The sequence below is a fragment of the Triturus cristatus genome, chromosome 6 (genome assembly GCF_964204655.1).
Source record: "Triturus cristatus chromosome 6, aTriCri1.1, whole genome shotgun sequence".
Classification (NCBI taxonomy): Eukaryota; Metazoa; Chordata; class Amphibia; order Caudata; family Salamandridae; genus Triturus; species Triturus cristatus.
The window spans coordinates 424525615-424552116 of NC_140589.1; the positions used below are offsets into that span (position 1 = coordinate 424525615).

Below are 26502 nucleotides of genomic sequence, written 5' to 3' on the forward strand. Positions count from 1 at the left end.
TTTTTGTTTTTGTTGAGAAAGGGAAGATGTGTTACATGCTAGTAATGGCAAGTTGCACACGACTTGTTAGCGCGTGTTTCTTACTTGCGCCTCTGCGGGCGCCTTGTTATTATCATATAAATCTTTGCATCCCACAAACGCTGGTGTTTCTCCTTTTGCACCCGATCCTGTTGCTGGATCGGTTGTTTTTAACGCCATTCAGCAACGGAGTGGCGGGCATGGAGGTTGTTTGAGGATGGGCTCACTTCATGACATGGACTTCAGTATAACGAATAAAATAAAGACCTACAAAGCTTCCTTCTTGTCCTTGGCTTTATTCTACACTGTAAAAGAATGACACAATAACAGACCAATTGAGTATGAAGCGTGCTGGCTGAAAGCCCTGTAGGTATGAAGATTATATGTATAATTTCAATCAAATCAAAAGATATTGCCTAACACAAGACCAATTGGTTTTGTCTGTGCTTGATGAATGATACAATTGTTACCACCCTCCCCATTGCCGCCTTCGGTTAGAACCCTGACGGTAAAGTCTATTCGGCTATTAGCATAGCCTATGATAGATGACGAAATGAATGGCCAAAGCTGCCGACTTTAGAACTGAGGAAACCAAGTTCGAGCCTCGGCGTCTGCTCAGCACCATCTGATTCTGGGCAAATTACTTGATCTCCCCACGCCTACCCAAAAAAACATGAATATGTCCTTGTGTTATGTAACCGGTGCTCTTATAAAAAGCTAACGATACCGTCGAGTTCGCGCTGTATAAATCCGCAAACAAAAAAATTTATGGACATTTCAAACTAGACCGCATAATTGTAAAATTGACCGGAAGCGCAACCATCTTAGGTGTGGCTTAAACCAGCAGTGTCCTGCGGGTTGAATCCTCTTCTGGTACATGAGAAGCCTGTACCCACACCCAACATGTCTGCCACTTACAGTCTCGCCTATGATGAAGCCGTCCAGCATGGCCGCCAGGACGTATACACTGTGACACACCCCCACTGGCTGACAGCCGTAACAGGGGTCATGCTGCCTGCCTGCCAGCCTAAGGCTGCGTTAAACCCGGCACGCGCAGGAAGACAGAGGGCGGGACTTGGACCCTGACTCTACCGGCAGCTTGTGCTGTCTCACCTCACTTGCCATCGGAGGCTGCCCATACTTTGCAGTGGCACCATGCTGCTGTCCCTGGTGTTGCACACCTATTCCTTGCGCTACCTGCTTCCAACTGCCGTGATGATGGGCTCGGCGCCCACATACTTGCTGGCTTGGGGGGTCTGGCGCGTTCTTTCTTGCATGCTGCCCGCCCGCATATACCACCAAGTGGATGACCGTCTCTACACCCTGTACCAAAGCATGGTGCTCTTTTTCTTCGAGAACTACACCGGCGTGCAGGTGAGTTCTGCCACACCCACCCGGCTCAATCATTGCGCACACCCACTATGGCACAGGACAAGTGTATCCAGCTTGGCACAGCGCACGTCCATCCTAGTAGGAACCAATACACCCCAAGCTACTTTTATTTAGATCCCGCTCTCCCGCTCATATAACTAATTATAGGGAACTTTCAAGGCCATGTTTAATTAGGTGAGAGTGCTGTTCTTACTCTCATCCCTCCCTCCTCCTAACTCAAGCTCTCTCAGCAGCACGTGGGGACGCGTGTGCTTCTTCCGGTGCTTAAGGCCCATTCTTATATCCCCCCCACTGAAGGTCATGTAGCTGCTGTACAAGAGCACATTGCGTTTTCTGCACGCTGGTTGCAGGGAAACCATGAGAGACACAAATTGTATCGCAGTAGCATAATTCATTAAGTAGTGAAAACACAGCTGTTTAGTGCTGAGTGTTGCATTTGCCGGACGTTATATTTAGGGGTGGAGTAAGTGTTGGAAGCTAGCAAATGACGATTTTCTTAGATCTTGTTTGGGGTACAGGGTACCCAGCGAAAGCTAAAATGCACAATGTCTCGAAATTAATTGGAGGGCTTTCTCTGCGTAAATAGACAGTGGCTGGCCTAGGTAGTAAGTAGGTAGCTGTCAATATAGCGTGAACCACATTTTGGGTTGGCATTTTTGACTTTCTATTACCTAGTGCTTATAGGATTTTTTAATTGATCCTTTAATACTGGTATACTTTTGTGATTTACTTCGAATGCTTTTTCATTACACAGTTTATTATTTATTAATTTGCTGATGCAGTGTAGCAGATACGTTGACTAAATGAGATTGACAGTTTTTTTTTAATAGTTTGTGGAATATAACCAGGACTATACGCCCAGTGTTGCCTTACTCTGTCTGCGTCGAGTATGAATACGAAAATTGATGAGTGGTGACTATTATCTAGCTCCTTGATGGAACAACGAATTTAAATGTTCTCAGCAGACTGGTGGTCTCTCCCCATGGCGCAAGCACGGCACACCTCCAACTCTAAGATTATGGGTATGGTCTTGGAGTATTAATAGTACCTGAACATGCTGATGAATGGATTATGTCTGCGCTGTTCACCCGAGACCTAAAGCTTGCTGTTCTGATGGAAGACTCCTCACATGTTGTAATGCCTGGTTGCCACTGCTAGAAGATGTCACACTTTGTGTGTTTTATTTTATTTTTTTACCAACTATGAAGCTCAACATTACCTCCTCGTCCAGTCTTCCTCGCCACAGTATTCACATATGAGCCTCAGGCTCCACACAGAACTCCAAGTTAAATTAAAAGAGCAGCGCTCTAGTCTCCCCTCCCTCCCTCCTCCAAAATGGCCCCCAGTGTCTTCAGACAATCCCATAAAGGGATACATAGCAAACATCACGACCTGATGGACCAGGGGGAGGATGTTTCTTCTACCCTGGCTATAATGGAGCAACAAGTTCGGTTGCTTTCGGATCCGGTTGGGGGTCGCCTCAGTTTCTTCCTGGAATTTCATTGTGCTGTTTCTTCGTTGCGCGTTCCTGGATGTAGACAAGGGTTCCTTTCCACGCTTTTTGAAGGTGGGGTGCTACTCTGGGGGATTCAACGACTCAGGGGGTTTGGCCTCAGTCGGTTTTGTCATGTTCCTCCAACTACAAGGAGCTGAAAGCCGTCCTTCTGGGTTTGTTGGATTTCTCGAATCTGGTTCAGGGTCACCATGTGCAAATTCGAACGGACAATCAAGTGGTGATGTCATATATAAACCATCAGGGTGGGTGCAGGGTTCAATCCCTCAGTTGCCTCAGCCGTCGGATTTGTTGTTGGGCGGAGTTGAATCTGGAGTCCCTATCTGCCATTTATCTTCCTGGCGTGGAGAACACTGTGGCGGATTGTCTGAGCCGGGTGTTTCCCTCCATGGGCTCTTTGTCCCTGACACATGTGATGTTCAGGAGGTTGCAGCGGATGTTTGGTTGTCCGATTGTCGACCTCTTTGCTTCCCAGGACAATTTCAAGATCCGTTGCTTTTGCACAATTATGCCTTGCCGGGATGCATGGAGGGTGGATGCCCTGTCGTTTCCTTGGCCGAAGGGTCTATTGTATGCATTTCCTCCTGTTCCCCTGATTCCGGCGGTCTTGCAGAAGGTCAAGAGGGAGGGGTCCTTTGTACTTCTCATTGCTCCGGGTTGGATGCGTCGCCCTTGGTATCCCCTGATGTTGGAATTAGCTGTGTCTCCGGGGTGGGCCTTGCCATTCAGTCCTTATCCTCTGTTGGGTCCTCTTCTTCCTCTGCCTGTGTTCCGTTCTTTGGGTCTGCGGGCCTGGCTCTTGAAAGGGATTCGTTGATGCGAACTGGCTGTTCATTGACTGTGGCTGGGGTCATTCAACGATCCAGGAGACCTTCTACTCTTAAATCCTATGCAAAACACTGGGATAATTTTGTTTCTTGGTGTCTGGGTCGCGATCTGTCTGTGGCTTCTTTGGATCCGGCTCGCATTTTGGATTTTTTGAATGATGGATTTGTGCTGGGCTTGGCCATTTCAACTCTTCGGGCTCAGTGGGCTGCGATCCAGGCGTTCCATGTCCTCCCTTTAATTTCTGTTTCGCCTTTGGTTGCTAGACTTTTTAAGTCTCCATCTTTCCAACGCCCCCGTCCTATTATGTGTCCTCCACCTTGGGACCTGCCTTTGGTTTTGCGCTCCTTGCAGTTGGCTCCCTTCGAGCCTTTGGAGTCGGTGGAGTTGAAGTTTTTAACACTCAAGGTGGTGTTTCTTGTGGCGATTGCTTCTGCCAGACGTATGGGTGAGTTGGGTGCTTTCCTCCGTTCTGCTCCCTTTTTGTTGGTTTTGGCGGACAGGGTGGTGTTGCGCCCTCATCCAGCGTTCATTCCGAAAGTGGATTCTTATTTTCACAGGTCTTCTGAGGTGGTGCTTCCATGTCTTTGTCCTGATCCTTCCTCGGATGAGCAATCCCTGTTGCACCTCTTGGATGTTCGTCGTGCTTTATTGATATATTTGTTACGCACGTCTTCATTTTGCAAAGTGGACAACTTGTTTGTCAATTATGGTTTGTCACGTCAGGGTCTGAAACCCTCCCTCTCGACGATCAGTCGATGGATTAAGGAGGCCATTTTGTTGGCGTATGCTTCGGTTTCTGAAGTTCCCTCCCTTCCTGTTCAGGGACGTTCCACCCGCTCTGTTGCGGTGTCTTGGGCCTCCTTCAAAGGGGTGTCCATGGAGGATGTTTGCCGGGCTGCTCCTTGGTCTTCACCTCATACATTCATGTCCCATTACCGCCTCCAGGTTGGGGGTGGGGGTTCTGTTTCATTTGCATCTTCTGTTCTGACTGCGGGGATGCCTTGAGAGGTGTCTTTGATTACTGTACCTCTGTTTATTAAATTTTGTTTTTCACTGGTTTTTGGTGTGGTCTTTTCCTTACATGAAGCTGTTTGCTTTGGTATCGGCTCATATGTGAATACTGTGGCGAGGAAGACTGGACGAGGAGGTAATGCCCCGATTACTTACCGGTAATCTTCATTACTCCGAGTCCTAGTCTTCCTCGCCACAGTATAGTTTCCCTTCCCTCCCGGCCCTGGTGGTGGCTTCATGTCTGCGGCTTTGTGTATCAGGTCGTGATGTTTGCTATGTATCCCTTTATGGGATTGGCTGAAGACACTGGGGGCCATATTGGAGGAGGGAGGGGAGACTAGAGCGCTGCTCTTTTAATTTAACTTGGAGTTCTGTGTGGAGCCTGAGGCTCATATGTGAATACTGTGGCGAGGAAGACTAGGACTCGGAGTAATGAAGATTACCGGTAAGTAATCGGGGCAATAGGTAACACCCGTGACATAGGTAGTTGACCATGTTCTGTTAAAAATTCTCTTGTTGATGGGTTTTGATTGAGTGAACTGTGGTAACCGTGAGATGTAAAGGCTCTTAGTCAAGGTGAAGAGAAAATTATAGACAAACCGTTGCCTAAGCAAAGCCATTGAAAAAAAGGTGTTCATTTGCACCTACAAAATAAAGCGTAGAATGTGGTGTGCACTGGTGGAAGAGCTATACTCTCAAAACTTAAAGTGTCACTTACTGCCAGATGGGCAGTCCTGTCCTTGAAGAGTACGCAGGGGCAGGAGAATGTCTGAGGTATTGTTCGTTAATGTCTTCCTCGACATAGTGTAAGTAAAGGCTGTAAATTATGCTGACATCATTCATTGACCGATACCAGGCAATTGGTGAGTGCCATGTGTAACTGGAATGTATCTCTCTATTCTGCAAACATAGTGTTGCAACCGTGTCTTGCGGGAAAACAAACACACCTCCCACATCTCAGCATGTGTATTGTGGGATGAACCTAAAGTTGTACAAATATGGCGAGTATTTGTCACACCTGAATCTATAATAGGGTTATACAAATACTGTGACACACCATGAAGTTAGCAAGGAGAAATAAAACGGTACAGCATCCACATCTTTGCTCGGAGTTGAAAATTCCTTGTGCTTTTAGGGCTGGGGCAGGATCACGCAGGCTTGTTCCTCTGCAAATCCTGTTGGAAGGGGAAGGAGAAACGCTTCCTTTGTGGCTGGATTCCACTGCATTGTGCAAGCCGGTTGCTTGCTCTGAAAGGGCAGAGCAGGGTCGCACTGGTGGTTGGATACTGCTGGTCTTCTACTGCGAGCTCTGACTCCAGTGGACAGGGCAGGGTTGTGGTGGTCCACTCCAGTCCCTTGTGGTCCCGACGATCGGATTTCCTCAGTGGCTGGCACAATGATCTTTTTGCTGGTCTGGCGAAGCTGATGGATATCCAGAGAGAAAATGTCTCTTTAAAGGATCCCCTTCCTGCCTCAGCACTCACCTGGTGTCACGTCACCCCCCAACTGCTCAATTAATGAAAAGTGAGCATGCATACATCTTTTTCACACTAGTCCGCATGCTCACTTTAAAGCTACCTTTCGTGAAAAAACCGGAGTGTGTGTGCCAGGGCACAAAAACAGAGGCCGATGGTGATCCGTTTCGATGCCCCCTTTTAACAAGCATTTGTAATGCAATAGGTCTCGCATTTACGCGAGTTTAAGCTATTGACATTGTAAATGACAATGCTTTTTATTTATGTTTCAAAAACATAGTTAGTGTGATTTACTTGTATTTATACATCTTTGTGGTGTCATGGGATTTGTCCCGTTGGCTTTTGTTTGGGAAGTCATGACTAAGGGTGATATCCTTGTTACACACATTACTCTTACACATATTTCTAGGTGTTGCTCCACAGCGATTATAATCGCTATTTTTAGTTCTTAATATGCTTTTAGATTTATACCTGCTGCTCTATAATAGTGTCCGATTCTTCCCATATCTTAGGATATTAGACAATTTGCTCACATAGGACCATGGGACTTTTTCTTTTTCATTTTCTGGCACTTATTTTTTTCTCTTCATTTTTTTATTTTAGTTTTGTCCAGACGGATTACTTTTGTTAACAACATTTTTCTGTGGAACTATACTGTTATAGTCTTAACTAATGATGACTATACGCATCGCTTACACAGTCCGGAAATTGGTATGTCTACATCCTTATGGTTTTTCATAGCTCTTTCTTTCCTATTCATATTATGCTTCCTTTCTGGATCTCATCTATATGATGTACATCCTGTTAATATAGATCATTATTCATACTTTTACTTTCTTATCATTCGTAATATATTATTCTCCTATATTCAAGCCATTGTGGTCTTTTCTCTTATCACATCATTCTCTTATCTTAGGATATTTGTGACCAAGCATGCTTAGTCTTGACTTTCTTGTTTTATATACTTTTTTGCTTCGGATTCTATGGTTCTCGGTGTTTTCCATTCTTCTTTCCTTTCTTTTCACAAACCTTGGGTTTTTCCGCTTTGCACTTCTATAATTATTCACATCACTTTTGAACCCTTATGGAAGCCTTATTCCTAACAAGGCCATATATTCTCGCCTTGTCTAGCTCTATGTCTGTCATTTTGTTATTGTCTTTACAAGACTTATGTATCTTGGACTGTACAGCCTTTTTATACAGATGTACTTGTTTGAATTGTCTTTTTTAAATATCTTATATAGAACTTTTTTGCATGTCTCCATCTTACAGCCTTGAAAAAGTCGTTGTACTCACTATGTACAGACAAAACACGTGTTGGCTATTCTTTCTTATACCACATGCATTGAAGAACATTAAAAATCATCAACTTTATTGGAATCTAGTTGGATCGTCATTTCATCATCACTAAAATTTTGTGAATATCCTGCAAAGTTACATATGAACTTTGGACATCTTTTGCATTTGAATAACAGTTATAATACTGCTACTGGTCTGTAATGTATATGGAGTACAAATGACCTAGCTTGTTACACACGGGAGTGCTGCCTAAGCCAAATCTTTTTGGACAGAATCACAGGATGTTGAGCCCATACCTAGACTCGAACCTGGTTTCACATCTCCAAATGCGGCAACTCTGGCCGTTAGGCCACATCCTGTCCCCCCACTGGCAAGAGTGGGGCTAGCATTCCTTTGATGGTTCATGTGCCTTGTGCAGGTTAAGCTGCTCTGTTGCCAGTTCTTTTTGATGTGAAGTAGTGAGCTGTTGACAGATCAGGGAGTTCATGGTGACTTGAGTGTGCATTTTATGTGAGGTAGGCCTCTGGTAAAAGGTATTGTGGTGGTCCTTCTACACCCACGGGGTTTAAAAGTGCTATCTTGCACTTAAATGTGCCAAGATGGGTTTGTGTTGACATACAAACAGTAGGTAACACGATTGAGTCCAAAAACGTTCTGCAGTGATGGTTTGAACAGCTCTTCCAGGTAACACATGGCCCTCGTGTTTGCTATGTCAGGTCGAGAGTGATTGTTTGGGTAGCACGAGGGCACGTCCTAAAACAATTGTGTGGCTACTAATTAGCTTATGTAATTATATCATATGCAGTGACCTGTGGAAAGTGCCACAAGAAGTGGTGATGCAACCCTTTACTGTCCCTTATGTAAAAGGAATTAACCTACTTTACAGCCAAAGCTGTTAGAACGTAGATACTATACGTATAAGAATGTAAATATATGTATAAAATGTGTGCAAATCTAAATCAAACCTACACTCATTTGATATCTGAACGCAAAGCTGTGAACGTTTTTAAAAACTAGTCTATATAGTCAAGGATTTATGCGTTTTTATCACTGTCATGTAATTTAATGATGCTGGTAACACAGATGATACAACATTAATGCTGTATTTAATTTGGTCCTGTGGTTGCCGATACATTTTTTTGAGGAATAGGAATTTTGAATGTTTTTCCCACAAGAAGTCACGATCCTGAGTAAACAAATGTCTCTGGCCTGGTGCTGCCTATCTTTATCCCATTGGAGGATTGTCCAGGCCCTGGAATTTGGCAGACTATATCAAGGGATGGGGGACAAGTCATTGGTGCCCCTTTTATTATTATGAAACACACCCAAATCTCATACTGGTGCAGCCCAAAATATTTTGCAGGCACACCAGACATTGGAGAGTGGGATTAAGGGAGATTAGGGAGAGAAGTAGGTGGACAAATGAAAGGGGAGAAAAGGTGTTTCAGAGAGAAAAAAAGGAGAGAAACCTGGACAAAGGAGAGACGAAAGAGAGAACAACATATGGACAGTGGAGAAGAGAGCAAGAAGGAGATGCAAGGATGGGTAAATGGAGGGAGAAAGAGAGAGGGCTCGACGAGAAAAGAGAAGAAGAGCAAGCAAAAAAAGGAGACGGCGGAGCGAGTGAGTGGCCGGGACGTGTGGGCGAGGAGAGAGGCGCGCGCGCTTGGGAGAGCAGTCTGCTCATTTTCAAGCACTGCACTCATGCTTGTGGCGCGCCCATGCTCGCTCCCGCAAGATGGATGCCGCCACAAGCACAAGTGTGTGCTTGAAAATGAGCAGAGCGACGGCTAAAGGCCCTCCTAATCAGCGCATGCGCGCTGCGTAGGCGAGACCTAAAAACTGTTGGTGCTCAGCACCGGCAGTACCTTGCCCACTTAAAGCCCTGGAAGCTGGGAAGAAATACATTTTCACATATGTTCATAAATTCTGTTAAAAAGTAGGGCAAGCTTACCTTTCTAGTTATGGATATACGTTTTTACTAGATTAAACGATAACAATTGAATGTGCAGGAAGCCAAATGCTTACCAACAGCCCTTCATTATTAATATTATAATTTTTATTATTTAGCATTTGTAGAGCGCATAGCTACCCGGAGGCATCCCAACTCTAGCAGCCAAGCAAGGGATGCAGGATTACCTTGTCAAGGAGAGTAATGGGTTATAGGAAAGAGTGTTGGAAAAGCCAAGTCATGAGAAGTTTTCGGAAGGGAAAATGATGGGGTTCCATCCCGAGGTGTAAGGGCATTGTGTTCCAGAGTCTGGCCATGTTAGAAATGGGATTTCTGGCTAGCTGAGACTTGCGCCAAAGCGGGGCAGAAACCACCACTTTAGTCAGGATAAGGGAGTTACACGTCTAAAATAACCCCATCTCACCCCCTTGGTAGCTTGGCACGAGCAGCCAGGCTAATCTTAGAGGCAGTGTGTAAAGCATTTGCACATAACCAACAGTAATACAGCGTACGCACTACAAAAGGACACCACACCAGTTTAGAAAAATATCCACTATTTTTATATAATTAAAACAAGACCAAAAACGATGATAACTCCACAATACTATACTTAAAAGTTCACAGTTCAAAAACTACGTTGATTAAAAAGAGTTCCTTGGGTGGATAGCTCCGTCCGGGCTTCCATGGCGTAGTGAGCACACAAATCTGAAAACAGTTCTGGCTGACCACGGGGTCGCGGCCAACTACGGTGTCGGGAAGACCCGCAAACAGTACCTTTCAGAGATGCAGGGCGATGGGGTCCTTGAAGTCACTTGCGTTGCAGTTCGAGCTCCTCCATGATGGGATCAGGAGCGCTGGTGCCAACAGGCATCGGGTGCTGCGGTGCGAAGTGCAGCGGTTCGGCGTGCAGTGCCCCCAGGTCACGGTGCGAGCAGTGGCTGGGTGGCGGCATCAGAGGGCGTCGTCGGTGAGACCAGGGTTGTGGTGCGAGATGGAGGCAGTGCTCGTCACGGTGCTAGCAGGTCATGGTGAAAGCAGCGGCATTGTCGTTGCTGGAGCGCTGTCGTCGGCTGACGAACTGGAGTCGATGACACCGGCATCGGTGGGCCAAGGCTGCGGTGTGGGATGAGGGCGGTGCATAGTATAACTTACCAGCGGTGCCCCCGAACCAAGGTGCAAGCAGCGGCGCCGATTTTGGCGGAAGGTGGCGGCATCAGGAAGGCCACGGCGTTGTAGTGTAGCAAGGCGGTGCAGAGTGTGGGCCCACAGGTCGCGGTGTAAGCAGCAGCTTGGTGATGGCGTCAGTAGGCGTCCTCAGTGAGACCAGGGTCGCAGTGTGGTGGCGGTGCCCCCTGCGGTGCCAAAGCTTCGGCATGAAGCAAGGCGGTGCAGAGTGCGGTGCCCACAGGTCGCGGTGCGAGCAGCGGCTTGGTGATGGCATCAGCAGGTGTCCTCGGTGAGACCAGGGTTGCATTGCGGCGGTGCCTTCAGAGGACGGGTTCGGCAGGGTCGTCATAGACGTCATTGAGTGGCGTTCTTTGGGTTGCAGCACAAAACACACAGTCCCCCGTGCTGCGGGTCGAAGAACCTGAAGTCTTAGCTGTTCCTGAGACTTGTGAACAAGGGGCAAGCTCTACCTCAATACCTTGGAGAGTCTCACCAATTCGGTTGCAGAAAGTCCAGTCCAGGCCTTTCACTGCCCACGACAGAAGCAGCCACTGCAGGTCAGCACAGCAAAGCACGCAGCGAAGCGGTCGTTCCTCTTAGCAGTTTCTTCGGCGCTTCTCCAGTCTTCTTGATCCAGGTGAGTTCTAATATTCAGGGGTCTGGGACCCAGCATTTGTAAACAAAAATCCTTTGATCTGCCAGGCAGAGGGTGTTGGTGTCCGGCCAGAACCAGTTGGGCCTTCTCTGGCGTGAATTCCTGGCAGGAGGTGGAGATTCCTTTGTCAGAGGCAGACCAGGCCCTTTGAGGTACAAGGAAATTCCTCCCCCATCCCAGCCCTGGTCTAATCAGCCCTTTCCTGACCTATCCAGACGATCTGGAGCCCCTCCAGTCCCCCAGCCTTCTGTCCTCCAAAACCCAGACAGGCAATCCAGATTCCAATAGAGGCATACGGGATGACCAAGCAAAATAATACCCACTTTCTAAAAGTGGCCTCTATGAACTCAGAATAAAAAGGGCACCCTCGCTAAAGGCTGCGTCTTTAGATGCTGAGTTCAGGCATACCAAACTTCATTCACTTATACCTTTTTCGGGCTACGTACGTGGGTGGCACAATCCGTGCTGCAGGCCCACGAGTAGCGGTTGACTCACAAGCCCCGGAACCTGCAGTGCCCTTTACTCGGGACTGACCAGTAAGTCACACATCCAATCAGAACACAATTTACCACAGGAGCACCAGCGCTTTACCGCCGATCAGCAGTGCGAAAAGCACGCAGAAACGTTATACCAGCAAAAACAGAGTCAAAACCGGGAGGGCAGAAAGCAAAAAACTCGGGAAACATGCCAAAAGATGCCAAGTCTAACACACGTCCCCTCCAGCTGAAAGTAGGGGGAACTACCCACACTCCTGGGAGTTCTCACTAAGGCGGAAGAACCGGGACAGGCCATCTGCGTCGGCCTGTTCTGTCCCCAGACTGTGTTCTTTTCTACCGTGAAGTCCATTCCCTGTAGGGAGATGGACCACCTCAGCAGTTTTGGATTCTCCCTCCTCATCTACATTAACCACCTGAGGGGCCTGTGGTCAGTCTGAACCCGGAAGTGAGTCCCAAACAGGTAGGGCTTCAGCTTCTTCAGTAACCAGACCACAGCGAAAGCTTCCCTTTCTATGGCACTCCACCTCTGCTCCCTGGGGAGTAGCCTCCTGCTAAGGAAGACTACCGGCTGGTCCAGGCCCTCTTCGTTCAGTTGTGAGAGCACCGCTCTCACTCCATGCTCTGATGCGTTGGTCTGCACGACATATTCTTTGGAGAAGTCGGGGGCATTGAGCACGGGGGCCGTGCACATGGCAGCCTTCAGGGTATCAAACGCCCTCTGGCAGGGCTCAGTCCAGATCACCTTTTTCGGCTGCTTTGTGGAAGTCAGCTCAGTTAAGGGGGCCACGATGGTGCCATACCCCTTAACAAACCTCCAGTAGTATCCGGTGAGTCCTAAGAAGGCACACACCTCTGTCTGGGTCTTGGGGGAGGGGGGGGGGGGGGCTCCCAAGCCAGAATGGTGTCGATCTTGGGCTGTAGGGGCGCCACCTTGCCGCTCCCTACCTGGTGTCCCAAGTACACCACCGACCCCTGCCCGATCTGGCACTTACTGGCCTTAATCGTGAGGCCTGCCGTCTGCAGCACCCTCAACACTTCCCTGAGGTGCTTCAGATGTTCGTCCGACTGGAGCTGGACACTGTGATGTCGTCCAGGTAGGCGGCGCTGAATTCCTCCAGCCCGGCCAACACCTGGTTGACCAACCTCTGAAACGTGGCACGGGCATTCTTCAAGCCGAAGGGCATCACACGGAACTGGTAATGCCCGTCCGGGGTCGAGAATGCAGATCTTTCTTTGGCCCCCTCGGTTAGGGCGATCTGCCAGTACCCTGATGTTAAATCGAACATACTCCGGGATCTGGCCGCTCCCAACCGGTCGATGAGCTGATCGGCTAGGGGGATGGGGTGTGCATCAGTCCGCGTGACGGCAATGAGCCCCCGATAGACTATAGTTTGGACATAGGACTGAGGTCAATATGTCTCTATCGAGTACATTAAACTTAATTACTTGTGTGTACCAGCTAACTCAGAGTTCACTAGAAACTTCTCGAATAAACAAGAAGGAATTAGTTTCTGACAACCGCATAAACATGACAACTTTGTTTCCCTTAGAATTGGAACAATCTCAGAATCGTGGAAACCATAGATAACAGTTTCACTCAGTCAATCGTGCATGCTTAGTTTCTACAGATTTACACAGAAATAGTTAGACGGGCGTTTCAATAAAAAGGGTTTATTGAACAGTCTTATTTCTCATGCAAGAGATATGAACTGCTATAATCGTAAGACAGAATGCTAAGTAAAATATGTACAGCGTTAGCAGTAAGATAAAATAATACTGCAATAGCATGGTGTGTAGCTATGACAGATATTCATAAAATACATACATAAATAACACAGGCTAAAATGTTAATACTCATCTGATGCTTCTAGCTAGTTCTACCTCAGTGTACTTAACCTAAGTGTAGTACGAGGTAAAGTAGTAGGTGCTGTTTGTCTATAGTCTAGTTTAGCTATAGCTGCCAAGATTTGCCAAAAGTCCCTCTAGGTTCTAGTCCGCTCCATACCTTAGAATGAGTGAGGTTGGAATCTCTTTCTGAGTCTTGATCTCTAACACCCCGCAAGAGGAGTCAGAAACACTGGAGCTGGATTCTCTGCGAGGAGGATGACCGCGTCTGGTCAGTGCGTCAGGCAGGGACTTGACTTCCTTCCAAACTTGCCGTGGTGAGGCGCGTCGTGCAAGTATGCAGTCGAACCGTGGTTTGCCATGGTAAGTGAAGATATATTTATACCTTGAAGGTGTTTAGGAATGCCAGTATTGATGTAAAAGTCGGGCAGAAGAACGTCATGAATGAACCCCTAAGGATTAGATGTTCATGCATAATAAATGAGTTCTTGGAGAAATCAATATCCAAGCAAGGGGAAGTCCTAAAGGCTTAAGAGTCTGGTTTTCCAAGAACTCGTTGTGACGTAGATGAACGGATGTAAGTGACCATGCCTGTATTTGGGTAGCATGGATAATGCCTAAATAAGGGTAGGAATTCTCGGCCTAAATATGGGCAATGCGAATGGTGCCTAAATAAGGACATAAATCGGGAAACCTATATACGGTATCTAAATCGACACACAACACCCACTCCACTTTCGTATGAACGACATTACTAAATCCTAAACATGCTAAACATATCTAAAAGATAGCTACATATGGATGGCTAAGAACATGTTTAAATAAACATGCATAAAAACTGTTGCCATGCATAAAAATGCACTGGTGCTGTACATATCAAAGCAATGTTTCATTCTAAGCATATATTTACATTGAATGCTAAATGAATGAACATACATATATACGTTATGAAATGGCTCGTAAATACAGAAGAAAAAAGCCGAAACCATTTCATCTCAAGTTACATAAATCAATTGTGTTTGACAAGGTGACATATAGTCTCTAAAAGATTTCCGTTCTTTATGAATAGTTCTACTATAAGAAGATTACTGTGCCATAAAAAGAATAAATTACAATTTGGAGGAAAACAAACCCATTAATCTTAGGAAAAAGTTCCAAGTTTAGTCTTTGTTTTGAAAAATGAAGGCCAAATTCAAAGTCTTCCCGGTACACTGTGTGCTGAATCAAAAGTCAGTGTATAAGGATGGAGAAAACATGAAATCTTCTAATCCTGTAGACAAAAAGTCGTCTACTGTTGTAGTTGAGAGTTGGATTACCTCGTTTAGAAGACTAACCGCACATAGATGTGAAGCATCGCCTTCAGCATTGGTCGCATGTGCAATGTTCGTATCGGATGTTACCTGCGTGCCTGTTGTTTCCTCTCTTACCTCAGCAGTAGCAATTTGCGTCTGTGAGATCTCAATGAATGCCGTCATCAGGATTGGTAGCTGCTGGGGGACAGCACACAGCATGGGCCGTTACAGGGTCCAGCAGAGTATCGATATCCATAGGCATGACTGATGGGAGTGTTAGACAGATGTCTAGCATGCATTCTTCACCGCAAAGCAGGCAGCGTAGAACAGTTAAGATGCAAACTTGCCAAATTGGTCTGAATGACAGAAACCATGTGGTATTTAATTCTCTTAGACGAGGTAAACCCAAAATTTGGACAATGCGCTCACGACACTTCATTTCCAATAGAGATCTCTCTTTGGTGCTCGGAGTGACGCTGATGATTTGGCTTGCCATATCGGAGCAGTAGGAGCAAAAATAGGATCCCTGCAACAAGTCCAAAAAGTAGTGGCAGTCAGCCAAACACAGAGTGCACAAAGTTGGGAATTATTCTGAGGACTGCTTGAAAAGGTGCTAACAGTCCTGAACACACGGTCTTAAATACATGTACAATACCGCTTATATCAGACATGTTTAAGATACGTTCCTACATTTCTGAGAAATGTATAGGGCAGTTTATATTCAAAAGGGCATGTATCTCGGCAGAAGTCCTTGCGACTTGTAGATCATAGGTTTCTTTGGCTGAGGTCAGTGGCACAGTTTGTTGTAAAAGAATGGCTTTCATTCTGCTCAGAGTATCAATTCGTATAGAAGAGATGTTCAGTGAAGGCCATGGAGGCGACTCCCTGACTGTCTAATTGTGGAAACAAGACTTGCATGCAGCAAGTGACCCTGGATGTAACCGTTACTAGATACGGGATACCTGGCAACATGCCACAGCAGCTGTGATCATTCAACATGAGGTAACTACCATTCGAAAGTAGTCCAAACATTGGATTAATCACTGCAGCTGGTGAGCCTTGCAGGTGACAGGATAAGTTCGTAGTGGAACCATCGCAGGCCCCGTGTTAATTAATACCCTGACAAAGGAGAGAACCGCTTAGTGCGTTTTCATACTTTGTACCGCTAAGAAACACTTCACGCCCCCCACTCCAACATCTGTGTGTAAGGTAAATCCCAAGATGTCTTGATGTATTCTTTACCCAACCTTTCATATTTGCCTGCTGCTATATGTTTTAGGCAATATTGAAAATGGAAAGTTGTAACAGGCAGAGTAATTTTACCATGTATAATCCCCTCAGTAGCTGGTTTTTCTGCCACCGTGAATGGTAATTTTCCCAGTTTTTCAATGCTCAGCACCGTATAGTCTGCTCCCCTTTGGGCCAGTTTGATCTGTTTATCAGTGAGATTGAATTCTGAAAACAGTGACCTAGTGTTGATTAAACGCCAAGGCACATATCCTGCACACAAGTTTTGAAGCGTCCAGCCTAATAGCATGATAGAACGTAGCTGAGGCTGACCATGTTACAACATGACCAAGTCTTTTTCCATGATGTCTATGGCTGAAGACACAATGCTGTCCAATGAATATATCCTGGACGACAGAGTCGTTAACCCATTGTCTACTACAGAGAGAGATTTCTCTAAATTAATACGATCAATTTCTCGTATTCGTTCTGCTGTCTCTGCTTGGATAATCTTCCATATTTCATTATAAGCAGCGTAAATACCAGCATATATGAAACGTTTTTGACGTGGTTTTCTTGGTCCTAGCAAGAATTCCCTAAGGTCTGCGCCTTCTTAAAGTAAAGATAAGTGTTGTTTTACATCCTGCAGTGTAGCTTCCTGTAGCCAATCAAGGCAGAGTTTCCCTACACTGTTTGTTGTTTCTACCCATGGATGCTGTCTTTGAACATAGCGTGGGTCTGGCCTATTGATAGTGAAACCCGGTGTTTTGTTCAGGAGTCGATCTTGACAGTTGTTTATGTCTGTGGGCCAGATCACCCATTTTTTCCATTCTGGATCTGATCTGTTGTGATACAAAATATTATGTACGTCTGCCTCCCCCCGTGTAGTGCTATTGCTTGCAGGTATAGGTATTGTCGGTGTGTTCATGTCTTTGATCTTGGCTAACCCAAGGCATGACGTTTTTTGGACAGTGTCATTCAAAAAACGTAATTTGCTCATGGATGATACAGGCTCTAAACAAAGCTTCTACCCCCTGCACTTGCCAATCTTTTGTGCCCCAGACAGATTTTGTCTCAATGTTGGCTTTCCAAAAGTCAAAACCCTGTCTAGACAGTTGGGCAATAAAGGCTGCAGAATAAATCTGTTTCGTATTGGTCAACATATTTTTCGTTCCTGTCTTGTTCCCATTCTTAAAATAAAACAATTCTGGATTTGATAAGTTGAACCCCGAAAAATATGGAAATTTCATTGCAAATGTTTTTGCGCTACCCTTTGGAGGTGTAGGACAATGTTCCCATTGGTTATACGTAAATACATTTCTAGGTGATGCAGTTTTATGCAAGAAATGATGACCATAGTGGTTATAACCATACATTTGTTCATAGTCTGATGAACCGTCTAAATATTCATGATTTGTGAATACTGCAGATATTTCTAGACCAGACATCATGTTATTAACCGTCCCGAAGTCCCAATCATCAGAAAAGGTACTAGAGGCAATAAAGTCACTTAATGAAACTTTAAAGAAGTGTGGAATCCTCAAATGTTCCAACGGGCCAAATAATTCATATTCAGTTCTGTCCCAAACTGTACCATCTGGTATAGGAACAGCTGTGATGTTCACTGCTGACAAGTCTCTTGCTTCACGATGGGATGATTTGTGTGGCTGGAGAAGTAAGTTCACTCTTTTACTTGCTGTGTCCATTTGAATAGATCTTCCATTTATCGGCATACCCAGAATTATTACCAGAGCTAACCAAAGTAGAAAGAAGAATATTCCCAAAACAATCCATAGTTCAATCCATGGTGAAACCAGATAAGTCTTTTTCAGGAGATGAAAAAAGTCTGTTGCTTGTTCTTTGAAAGTTCTTTGTGCTGGCGTCGTTTTAGGTTAGCTGGGATCCTCAGAAAACATATCAAAGTTCATGAAATAGCCAGAGGCTGTTCCGTCAATGGTTGGAATCGGATCAGGATTCGATGAAATCGCTGGAACCAGTTGATCACTTGTTACTTCGTTGTAGACATGTAGACATGTTTATCAGGACGAACTGTTATTTGGGTTTCAAGAGGGACGAGTTCCATAGCTTTGTTGCTTAGTCCTTTATTTCTCACTGTAGAATCTTCAAAGGTGATAAGTCTCTCAGTTTGAACCTCTTGGATTGTAGTCAGCTGAGTGCGTCTGCTACCTTGTCGGAGTCCACTTGGCCTACTGTTTAGTATCGGCCACCTAGTGTGGTTTGATCAGGTCGATGGACACAAATCTTTTCTCCTTTTTACCAGCAAGGGGCGGCAGTAGTACTGTTCTTGATCCGTGGATTGCTAGGACAGGTACTGGTTGTCTGTATGAAGGCCCAAATTCCTTCTTGTTCGCGATCTTTTCTCTGACTAAATCACCAAGCTTTGGGATCCAGACAGGCCTTGCTGGGACGGTTGGTTTTTCCCCAGTGGTGGTTGGCTTCAGGAACACGTTGCTTTGTTTCGATCTTAGTTCATTTAAGTCCTGTAAAACAGCCAAACGATCTTTGATATCAAACTTTTTATTTTCCACCACTGTGCCTTTCATGTCAAGGTCCGGAATCAACATTCTAGTTCCAAACAGGACTTCATATGGAGTGACACCCCCTAGAGAACTTCTTGGCAAATTGTTTAATGAGCGTTGGACCCCATAAAGATGTTTGGCCCACCCATCACCCGAAACTAATACCCTAGCTGTTATAGACTGCTTTATGTCTCGATTTTTTTCTTTCCAAAACAGAATTTCTCTCAGGATGGAGTGGAGAAAAATACCGCAATGCTACGCCCAAACTGGCCATGGCTTTTTTGTAAGCTCGCGAGCTAAATGCAGGACCCTGGTCAGAATGTAGTGTGCCAAATGCGTATGTGCCGCTAAAGACTCGCAAATCTTTTATAACAGTTCAAGCGTCAGCCGAGCGCTGAGGCCACATCCAAAGGATCCTTGATTTAGTATTTCTGGGACTGCATTCATCCACAGGGATGGCTGCATGTAGATAGTCTAATGCTGTCTAACAATGGTGTCTGTACTGGGCTGGCTACGTTGTAGACAGGTGCCTGGTGGTGTTCTGTACTGTGATCTCTATTGCAGTCTATGCATTCATTGATGAAAGTGGGAATCAGTTTATTCATCCCTGGCCACCAGTACATCTCTTTCAGTTTTAAAATTGTTTTAGAGATCCCCTCATGTGTCAGACCCTCTCCCAGATGTGCTTCGTAAATCAAAGCTGCTCTTTGTTCCATGTTTGGTATTACCCTATCCCCCACTCCAGGGATTCGAGCAAACGGAACGCTGTCCGCATCAATTATATATGAGTATTTGAGTGGAAACGTTTTAGGTAACGCTGCACCGCTTGTTTTGCATGAAGCATTGACAGCCAGTATTATTTCACTGTCTATTTTCGTTTTTGAACGAGGGATTGCAGCTATGGAAGCCGTTTGCACAGCCCCTTTCGCGGCTTCATCAACCAATGAATTCCCTTCAACGTGAACGCCATCAGGTTGATGACTCAGCGTGTGTATCACGTGAGTCTTTTGTAGTCCGTTTCACAACTACTTGTTCCCAAAGCGTTTTATGCTTGATTGTGCCACCTTTTGCATCTTTGAAACCATTTTGAAGCCAATTCTGTAAATATTCAGTGTATGATTGAACACAATAAAAAGAATCGCACACTATGAGTGTGGGGAATTTGCGATCCGTATTTTCAAGTGCCATTTTAAATGCTAGTAGTTCAGCTCGCTGAGATGTACAATCTCTTAGTGATTGCGTTTTTGTGACCATTGGTCTGAATTTGCCATCGAGCATACGACCTTTAACGATCGCGCATGCTGCGCTATGTTTGCTTACCCCCACGTAGCGGGTTGTGCAGATCCGGCATTCTAAATTATAAATTCGTACTGGTCAAGAGGGAGAATTTCAGTAGGCAGAGGAATTTCATGTTCGTATTGCAGAAATGCTTGTGTTTTCAAATAAGGATCAAACACATATTCAACATCAGTTGCAGCAAGAGAATTAACCCATTGTATCCATCTTGGATGTAAAGGTTTTGCATTCGGAATACTCGCTTTTGTAACTACCTCTAAGGCTGGTACAGGGGTTACGACCATAATGCGTCTCCCCTGTGCTAGGGCTCTTTCTTTTGCTACAGTGGTTTTAACTGCTGTCAGAATTTTTTCTGTTGATGTGAATTTCATTTCTGCTTGCGTATACAAATGTGATTTGTATGCAATTGCTACTTTTTCACATTCGTTAAATGTTAAGTAGGTGAATCCGCTTTGACCCGGAATGATTCAGATCACTAAGTTGCGTACGTTTACGCGTGTTTGTAAGTGTTTTGTTGGTCATATGTCAGCTTGAAGTGAACGCAGGATATCTGTATGTTCCTGTGTCCAATGTGTGATTTTAAAATCGGGTGTGATTAGTTCTTAGAGAGGTTTAACCCTTTCTTATTTATTTATTTAGAAAGTTTTATAGAGCGCGAACAAGATCCTAAACGGATATCAGAGCGCTATACAATCAATAAAGGTTACTATACAACAAATAAATGTTACACATAGCACATACACAGAGCATCTTGTGTAGGCAGAGCAATAATCAACCTGAGGAAAAAACAAAAAGTCTAGTTGCTTAGATGTTCTATTATGACCGTCTTGTTAGGGACACGGATGTGATTGGAACCCAGATGTCTATAGTCTATAGTTAGGTGAATTTGGCCATGAGTATCGATTTTACCTCCCTTTTGAAAGAAGCAGCGGAGGGGTTAAGTCTGGTTTCAGGAGGTAAGGCATTCCAGATTCTGGGTGCCATCCCGGAGAAGGATCTGTTATATGTTTTCTTCTTGTGGAACCTTTGTGGTTTCAGTAGTAGGTTATCCGCACTTCTTGAAGGTCTGATCCCGCCAGAGATAGTCAGTTTCTGTGCCAGATATGTGGGTGCATTATGATGCACGGCTTTGTGTGTCATACACGCTATTTTCAGATGAATTCTGGCTTCAAGGGGTAGCCAGATCAGGGATTGAAGATCCGGGGTGATGTGGGAGTTTCTTTTGGAGCCAGTGATGAGTCTAGCTGCCGAATTGATAGAGGCTCTTAATGGTGCAGTTGATACTTTGGGAAGGCCACAAAGAGAGATAATACCGTATTCCAGTCTTGGTATGACTAGTGCTTGTACTGCCTGTTTGAAGTCGTTGGGTGGTAGGAAAGGTTTAAGTTTCCTTAGTGTATTTATCTGGAAGTTTGCTCCCTTTGTAGCAATGCTGATGTGTTTTTGCATATTGAGGTTACAGTCGAGAGTAATTCCGAGTGATTTCGCTGAGTCCACGATGGTAGGTTGAACTTTGAGTGCTGTAAGATGTTTAATCCACTCTTGTATTATGGGGACTTGGGCAGGTGGAGCTATAAGGAGGAATTCTGTTTTTAGGGCATTCAGTTTGAGATGATTTTCTGCTAGCCAAGTTTGTGTATTCCTAAGCGATAGGTTAAGTGATTTGATGTCTTCTAAGGAGTGGATCTTGAGGTATAGTTGTGTGTCATCGGCGTACATGTGATATTGTACGTTCGATGCTTGCAGAACTTCGGTGAGTGGTTCCATGAAGAGATTAAACAGCGTTGGGGAGAGTGAGGAACCTTGTGGGACACCTAAAGTAACTGGTACTGGTTTGGAGAGGGAGTTATTGACCTTGAATTGTTGTGTCCGATTATGGAGAAATGAGGTAAACCAGTTTAGCACTGCACCTGAGAATCCCATTCTGTGTTCCAGGAGGTCTAACAGGTTCTCGTGTTTTATCGTATTAAAGGCTGAGGATAGGTCTAATAGAATGAGTAAGCAGGCTCCATTTTGATCCAGGATTTGTAGTGCATCATCAATTATATGAGTCATGGCTGATTCAGTGCTATGACCTGTTCGGAAGCCTGATTGGTGCTTGTTAAGGAGGTCACAGTGATCAATATGCCTCGTCAGTTGGAGGTGAACAATAATTTGGCCAAGGTAGGGATGTTGGTAATGGGGCGGTAGTTGTTTAGGTCCATAGGGTCGGCCGTGGGCTTCTTTATGACGGGTGATACCTGCCCAGCTTTAAGGGTGTCTGGGATGCAGCCTTGTTGAAGTGAGCTGTTTATGATCTTGGTCCAGATCGGTAGAAGCAGAGGAGTAAGGTCTTTGACAGCATTAGCAGGGAGGGGATCGACGAAGTGGTTGGCAGGGTTCAGGGCACTGAGTATTTTGCCTATGTTTTCTTCAGAATAGGTGGTAAAGGAAGACCAGGTTGCGTCATTTTTTAGGTCAGGCTTTGAAGGGGTTAGGTGTGAAGCAGTTGGAAATGCTGGGGTATTTGTGTGTGGTCTCGCGTGTAGGGTTAGGTCAGTTAGGAGATCCTTTTTGATGGTGTCCGTCTTCTGGGTGAAGTAGACGGCGAAATCTTCACAGTTTGGTTGCGGACATGATGAGTCTTGTGGGCATTGTGGTGCCTCCTTGGATTGGGTTTTGATCAATTCAAAAAGTTTTTTGGGGCGGTTTCTTGCTTGGTCTAGTTGGAAGCTGAAGAAGTCGGCTTTGGTGCGCTTGATTTTACGGTAATATGCATTTCTCTTTGTCCTAAGGATCTTGAGGTGGTTTGCGGATGGGACAGATCTCCATGTGCGCTCAGATGTTCTGAGCGACCGTCTGTCTTCATTAAGTGTTCCATTGTACCAGGGCTTTGAGTCTTGATACTCTCTTTAGTTGAAGAGGTGCGACCTCATCTATTATCGATGTCATGGCGTAGAGGTAGTGATTGGTGAGATCATGGACTTCGGAAGTTCCTGCGGGGGGCCGGAGTAGGTTGTAGCTGGGGGCTGGCAAAGTGTTAGGCTTGATCTTATTCAGGTCTCTTTTCCATATTTTAGGTCGTGTGGGTTGCGCCGAGTTAAGTTTCACCATTTCCTTGATGTAGAAATTAATGATATGATGATCTGACCAGTCGCAGGGTTCGATCGACTGGATCTGAATGGAATCGGTTTTAGAGATTATTAAGTCCAGAATAGATCCTTTGTTGTGTGTAGGGCTGCTACATAATTGGGTCAGGTCTAGGTCTTCTAGGAAGATTTTGAGACTATTCACCACAGTATCATTGTGATCGTTCCAGTGAAGATTGAAGTCTCCCAGGAATATTTGGGTGTTTAGTCGCCCCATATTTGTTGTTACCATATCCATGAAATGTTCAGTGAAGGCTAGGTCGTCACCCGGTGGATGATAGATGATGTGTATGGAACATAATGGCTTACCATAGTTGGTGATGTCAAGGCATAATGTTAAGAACTGCGTAGTTTAGAATGTATGTTCTTCCAAAATTTAGGAAACCTAGAATTGACTAAGTTTTTCATTGTTTTTGGAGGCTGCAGCAGCGCACACTTTTCTAAAAAGTTGGCTGCCTGGCTTTTGCCTTCACTTGATAGTTCATATCCTAGGAAAAGGACGTTGAGATTGTCAATTTTTGATTTTTTTTTTTTTATTGAATTTATAACCTTCAGAGGTGAAGCCCAGTATAATGGTATTCACCCTGTTCAAGTGCTGGTTCAGGTCATCGTCTGTCAGATAGATATCATCGACATATGACAATGCCTCGTCATCATAAATTTGTAGTAACTCTGTTACTCTTGCTGAGAATAACCCTGGACTATTCTTGAATCCCTGAGGGAGACGACAGAATTGACGCTGGGTCCCCATTATTGAGAAAGCTGTCAAGTACCTACTTTCAGGTGCTATGTTTTGACAAAAGAAACCGTTAGAAATATCTAATGTGGTTTTATATTATTTCCGCACAATGTTATTCATTAATGCTGTACTATGTTAATTTTGTACTGCAAATGTTTTACAACAAGAGTTTAAGTGTCTGTAATCCCAAAACTAGACGATATGTACTGTCCGGTTTGGAAACAGGAAACAAAGGATTGCTCATTTATGAGGTGCATGTTTCAATCATGTTTAAGATCTCCCTGACCTGTTTTTTTTAGCTTCTTGCTTAATTGGATACTGCCTTTGTGCCGTTGGTTGTTTTTTTTTTTTTTTTTAACTGGATCTTATGGGGAGGTGAGTCCTCATCCCATCCTACATGATTTTTGTATAATGCTGGTGCTTGGGCCACTGACCATTTCCTGGCATAAGTATATTTTAAATGTACTGGAACATGGTTGGAGAAGGCTGGCATAATGATGTCTTCGCCATGTGGGCACTCTCTGACAAATTCTGGTGGCCAGTCCCGTTCTGCTAGATGTATGTCATAACCTCTTGAAAGATGCTCCCAAAAGAGTGCTTTCACTTTTCTTGGTATGCCTCCCTCCATCCTGAGTGTTATTTCATATAACCTATGTGGAGACCTAACCCTGGTGTCTACAGTCTCAACTTGAATGTCCTCATTCAAGTCCACTGTCTCCAGAAGTCCCTTCAGGTTCTGGCGAGCTATTGTTACTCCTGCTGCGCTGTCCAACATTGTCTGAGCCCATTCTCCGTTCTTGAGTTGTGTTCTCAGGATCCTCGGCATGTCTTCTCTTCAGACCTGCTCCCTTCTTGGAGAATGGAGGTTTCGGTTTGTTTTTTCTGAACATGTTGATCGTCTTTGGACTGCACGCTTTCTTCTTTTCGATCTGACCGTCCTCGTCTTTCGGATGTCTGTGACAATATCTGAAAGGTACGAGAGGAATGTGTATTCGTATCTTGATACCTGTCAGGTTTTCTCAAATTATCCCTATTCCTTAGGTTATACCTCCTTTCAGAGGGTTCCTTTTGAGGAGGCCTACCTCGGGATTGAGAATCTTTCTCTTTTAAATGTTGTTTGTTATTTTCCCACTTTTTTTTAGAAGAGGTAGGATTGTTTTTAGTAAAGGCCTTTTCAGAACCTTTAGACAGTTGTGGTTTAACTGTGTAATTGTAACGCCCTGAACGTCTCAGGATCGTTTAACAGACACGATAATGAGAACGCAACCACTTGTGAAGGTTTAGTTATTTTAATTAAGGCAAAAATAATACAAGGAATAAACAAAGGTTATAGGCACTGGAATCCTCCAGGCTAAGTACGTTACCAGCCCACAGCACGGATGGTCCTAACCGTCCTCTGCATATACGCCGATCCCGGCGTATGCCAACAGAGGGCAGAAATGAAATGGCCGACAATGCCAATCGGTAGGCTGTGAGGGGCACGAAGAGTGTTGGGGAGAATCGAGGAGTCAGGGAAACACCCAGCCGGGGTCTCTACCTGAAGGGAGCAGCCGCTCAACCTCTTCCTCAGACTGCACCGGGACGCGGAGTCACCTCCTGGTGATGCGTCACCGATACCCCAATCACAAGCAAGAAGACTGAACCGAGAGCAGCCGCTCGATCGATCCCGTGGACTTCCGAGTCTGTAACGCGGCAAACACCTCCTGGTGTGCGTTACAGCTGGCAGTCCCTGTATCTCTGGTCGGGCTGGGAGTTACGACTCCAACCAGCAAAAGCGCCACTGCGCTTTGACTCAGCCGAGTCAAAAAGCGAAGCTCAATGGTTATCCGGTAGAGCTTCCGGGTCCTTCACAGGTGACGATGGGGCAAGACACGGCCCAGGGAGTAACGACTCGACCTACCTCCGTTCTTGCCTTACTGGAGCACCACTCCGGAACACTGCTCTTCACTAAGCAGGTACGTCGGTGTAAACACAATATCCGACCGCGTTGTACCTCCCGGTTCCTCCCTTTATAGGGCGTGTTTTCCTTGAGTTATGTAACAGCTCTCCTGTTTACATAAGGGCGTGTTTTCCTTGAGTTATGTAACAGCTCTCCTGTTTACATAAGGGCGTGTTTTCCTTGAGTTATGTAACAGCTCTCCTGTTTACATAAGGGCGTGTTTTCCTTGAGTTATGTAACAGCTCTCCTGTTTACATAACCTCTCAACCGCTAAGCATCCTGGGAGATGTAGTCCGTTTTCGCTGGTTACCGTTTTCCTCCCCTCGCATGACAGGAATTCTTGACAGTAATTCTATTAAATTTTGTATCTTATTGAAGCAATGTAAGATGTAGAATTACTTAATATCCGGATGAGGTGTGTAGCTGGCTAAAATCGGCCATGTTGCTCCTGGTCTAAACCAGAGATCATGCTCCTGGTATGTGAGTGGAATTTCAATATCCTCGAAAGGAATATATTTCTCAGGTGGTTCATCGTCTTTGTAGAAGTGAAACGTTTTAGTTACTGGATTTGATTCTGGGAATACCATCCATGAACAGAATACCTCTGTCTGGTGAGATTCATGTGCCTCTATCACAAAACTGCTCTACCACCTCTTGGTGTTAGGCCATGTTTTAGAGTGATGGCTCTCC

The 26502-nt window shown here is 45.2% G+C and overlaps 1 protein-coding gene across 1 annotated transcript in view; it reads left to right on the top strand.

The window, feature by feature from the left end:
• Positions 1 to 893: 893 nt before the first annotated feature.
• The window catches only part of AGPAT5 (1-acylglycerol-3-phosphate O-acyltransferase 5), a 638261-nt gene continuing 612652 nt past the window's right edge, over positions 894 to 26502 (top strand). The window contains exon 1 of the mRNA XM_085610831.1: positions 894 to 1392. Within this exon, the coding sequence (XP_085466957.1) occupies positions 1174 to 1392 (219 nt within the window). The 5' untranslated portion in view covers positions 894 to 1173. The remainder of the gene's footprint in view (positions 1393 to 26502) is intronic.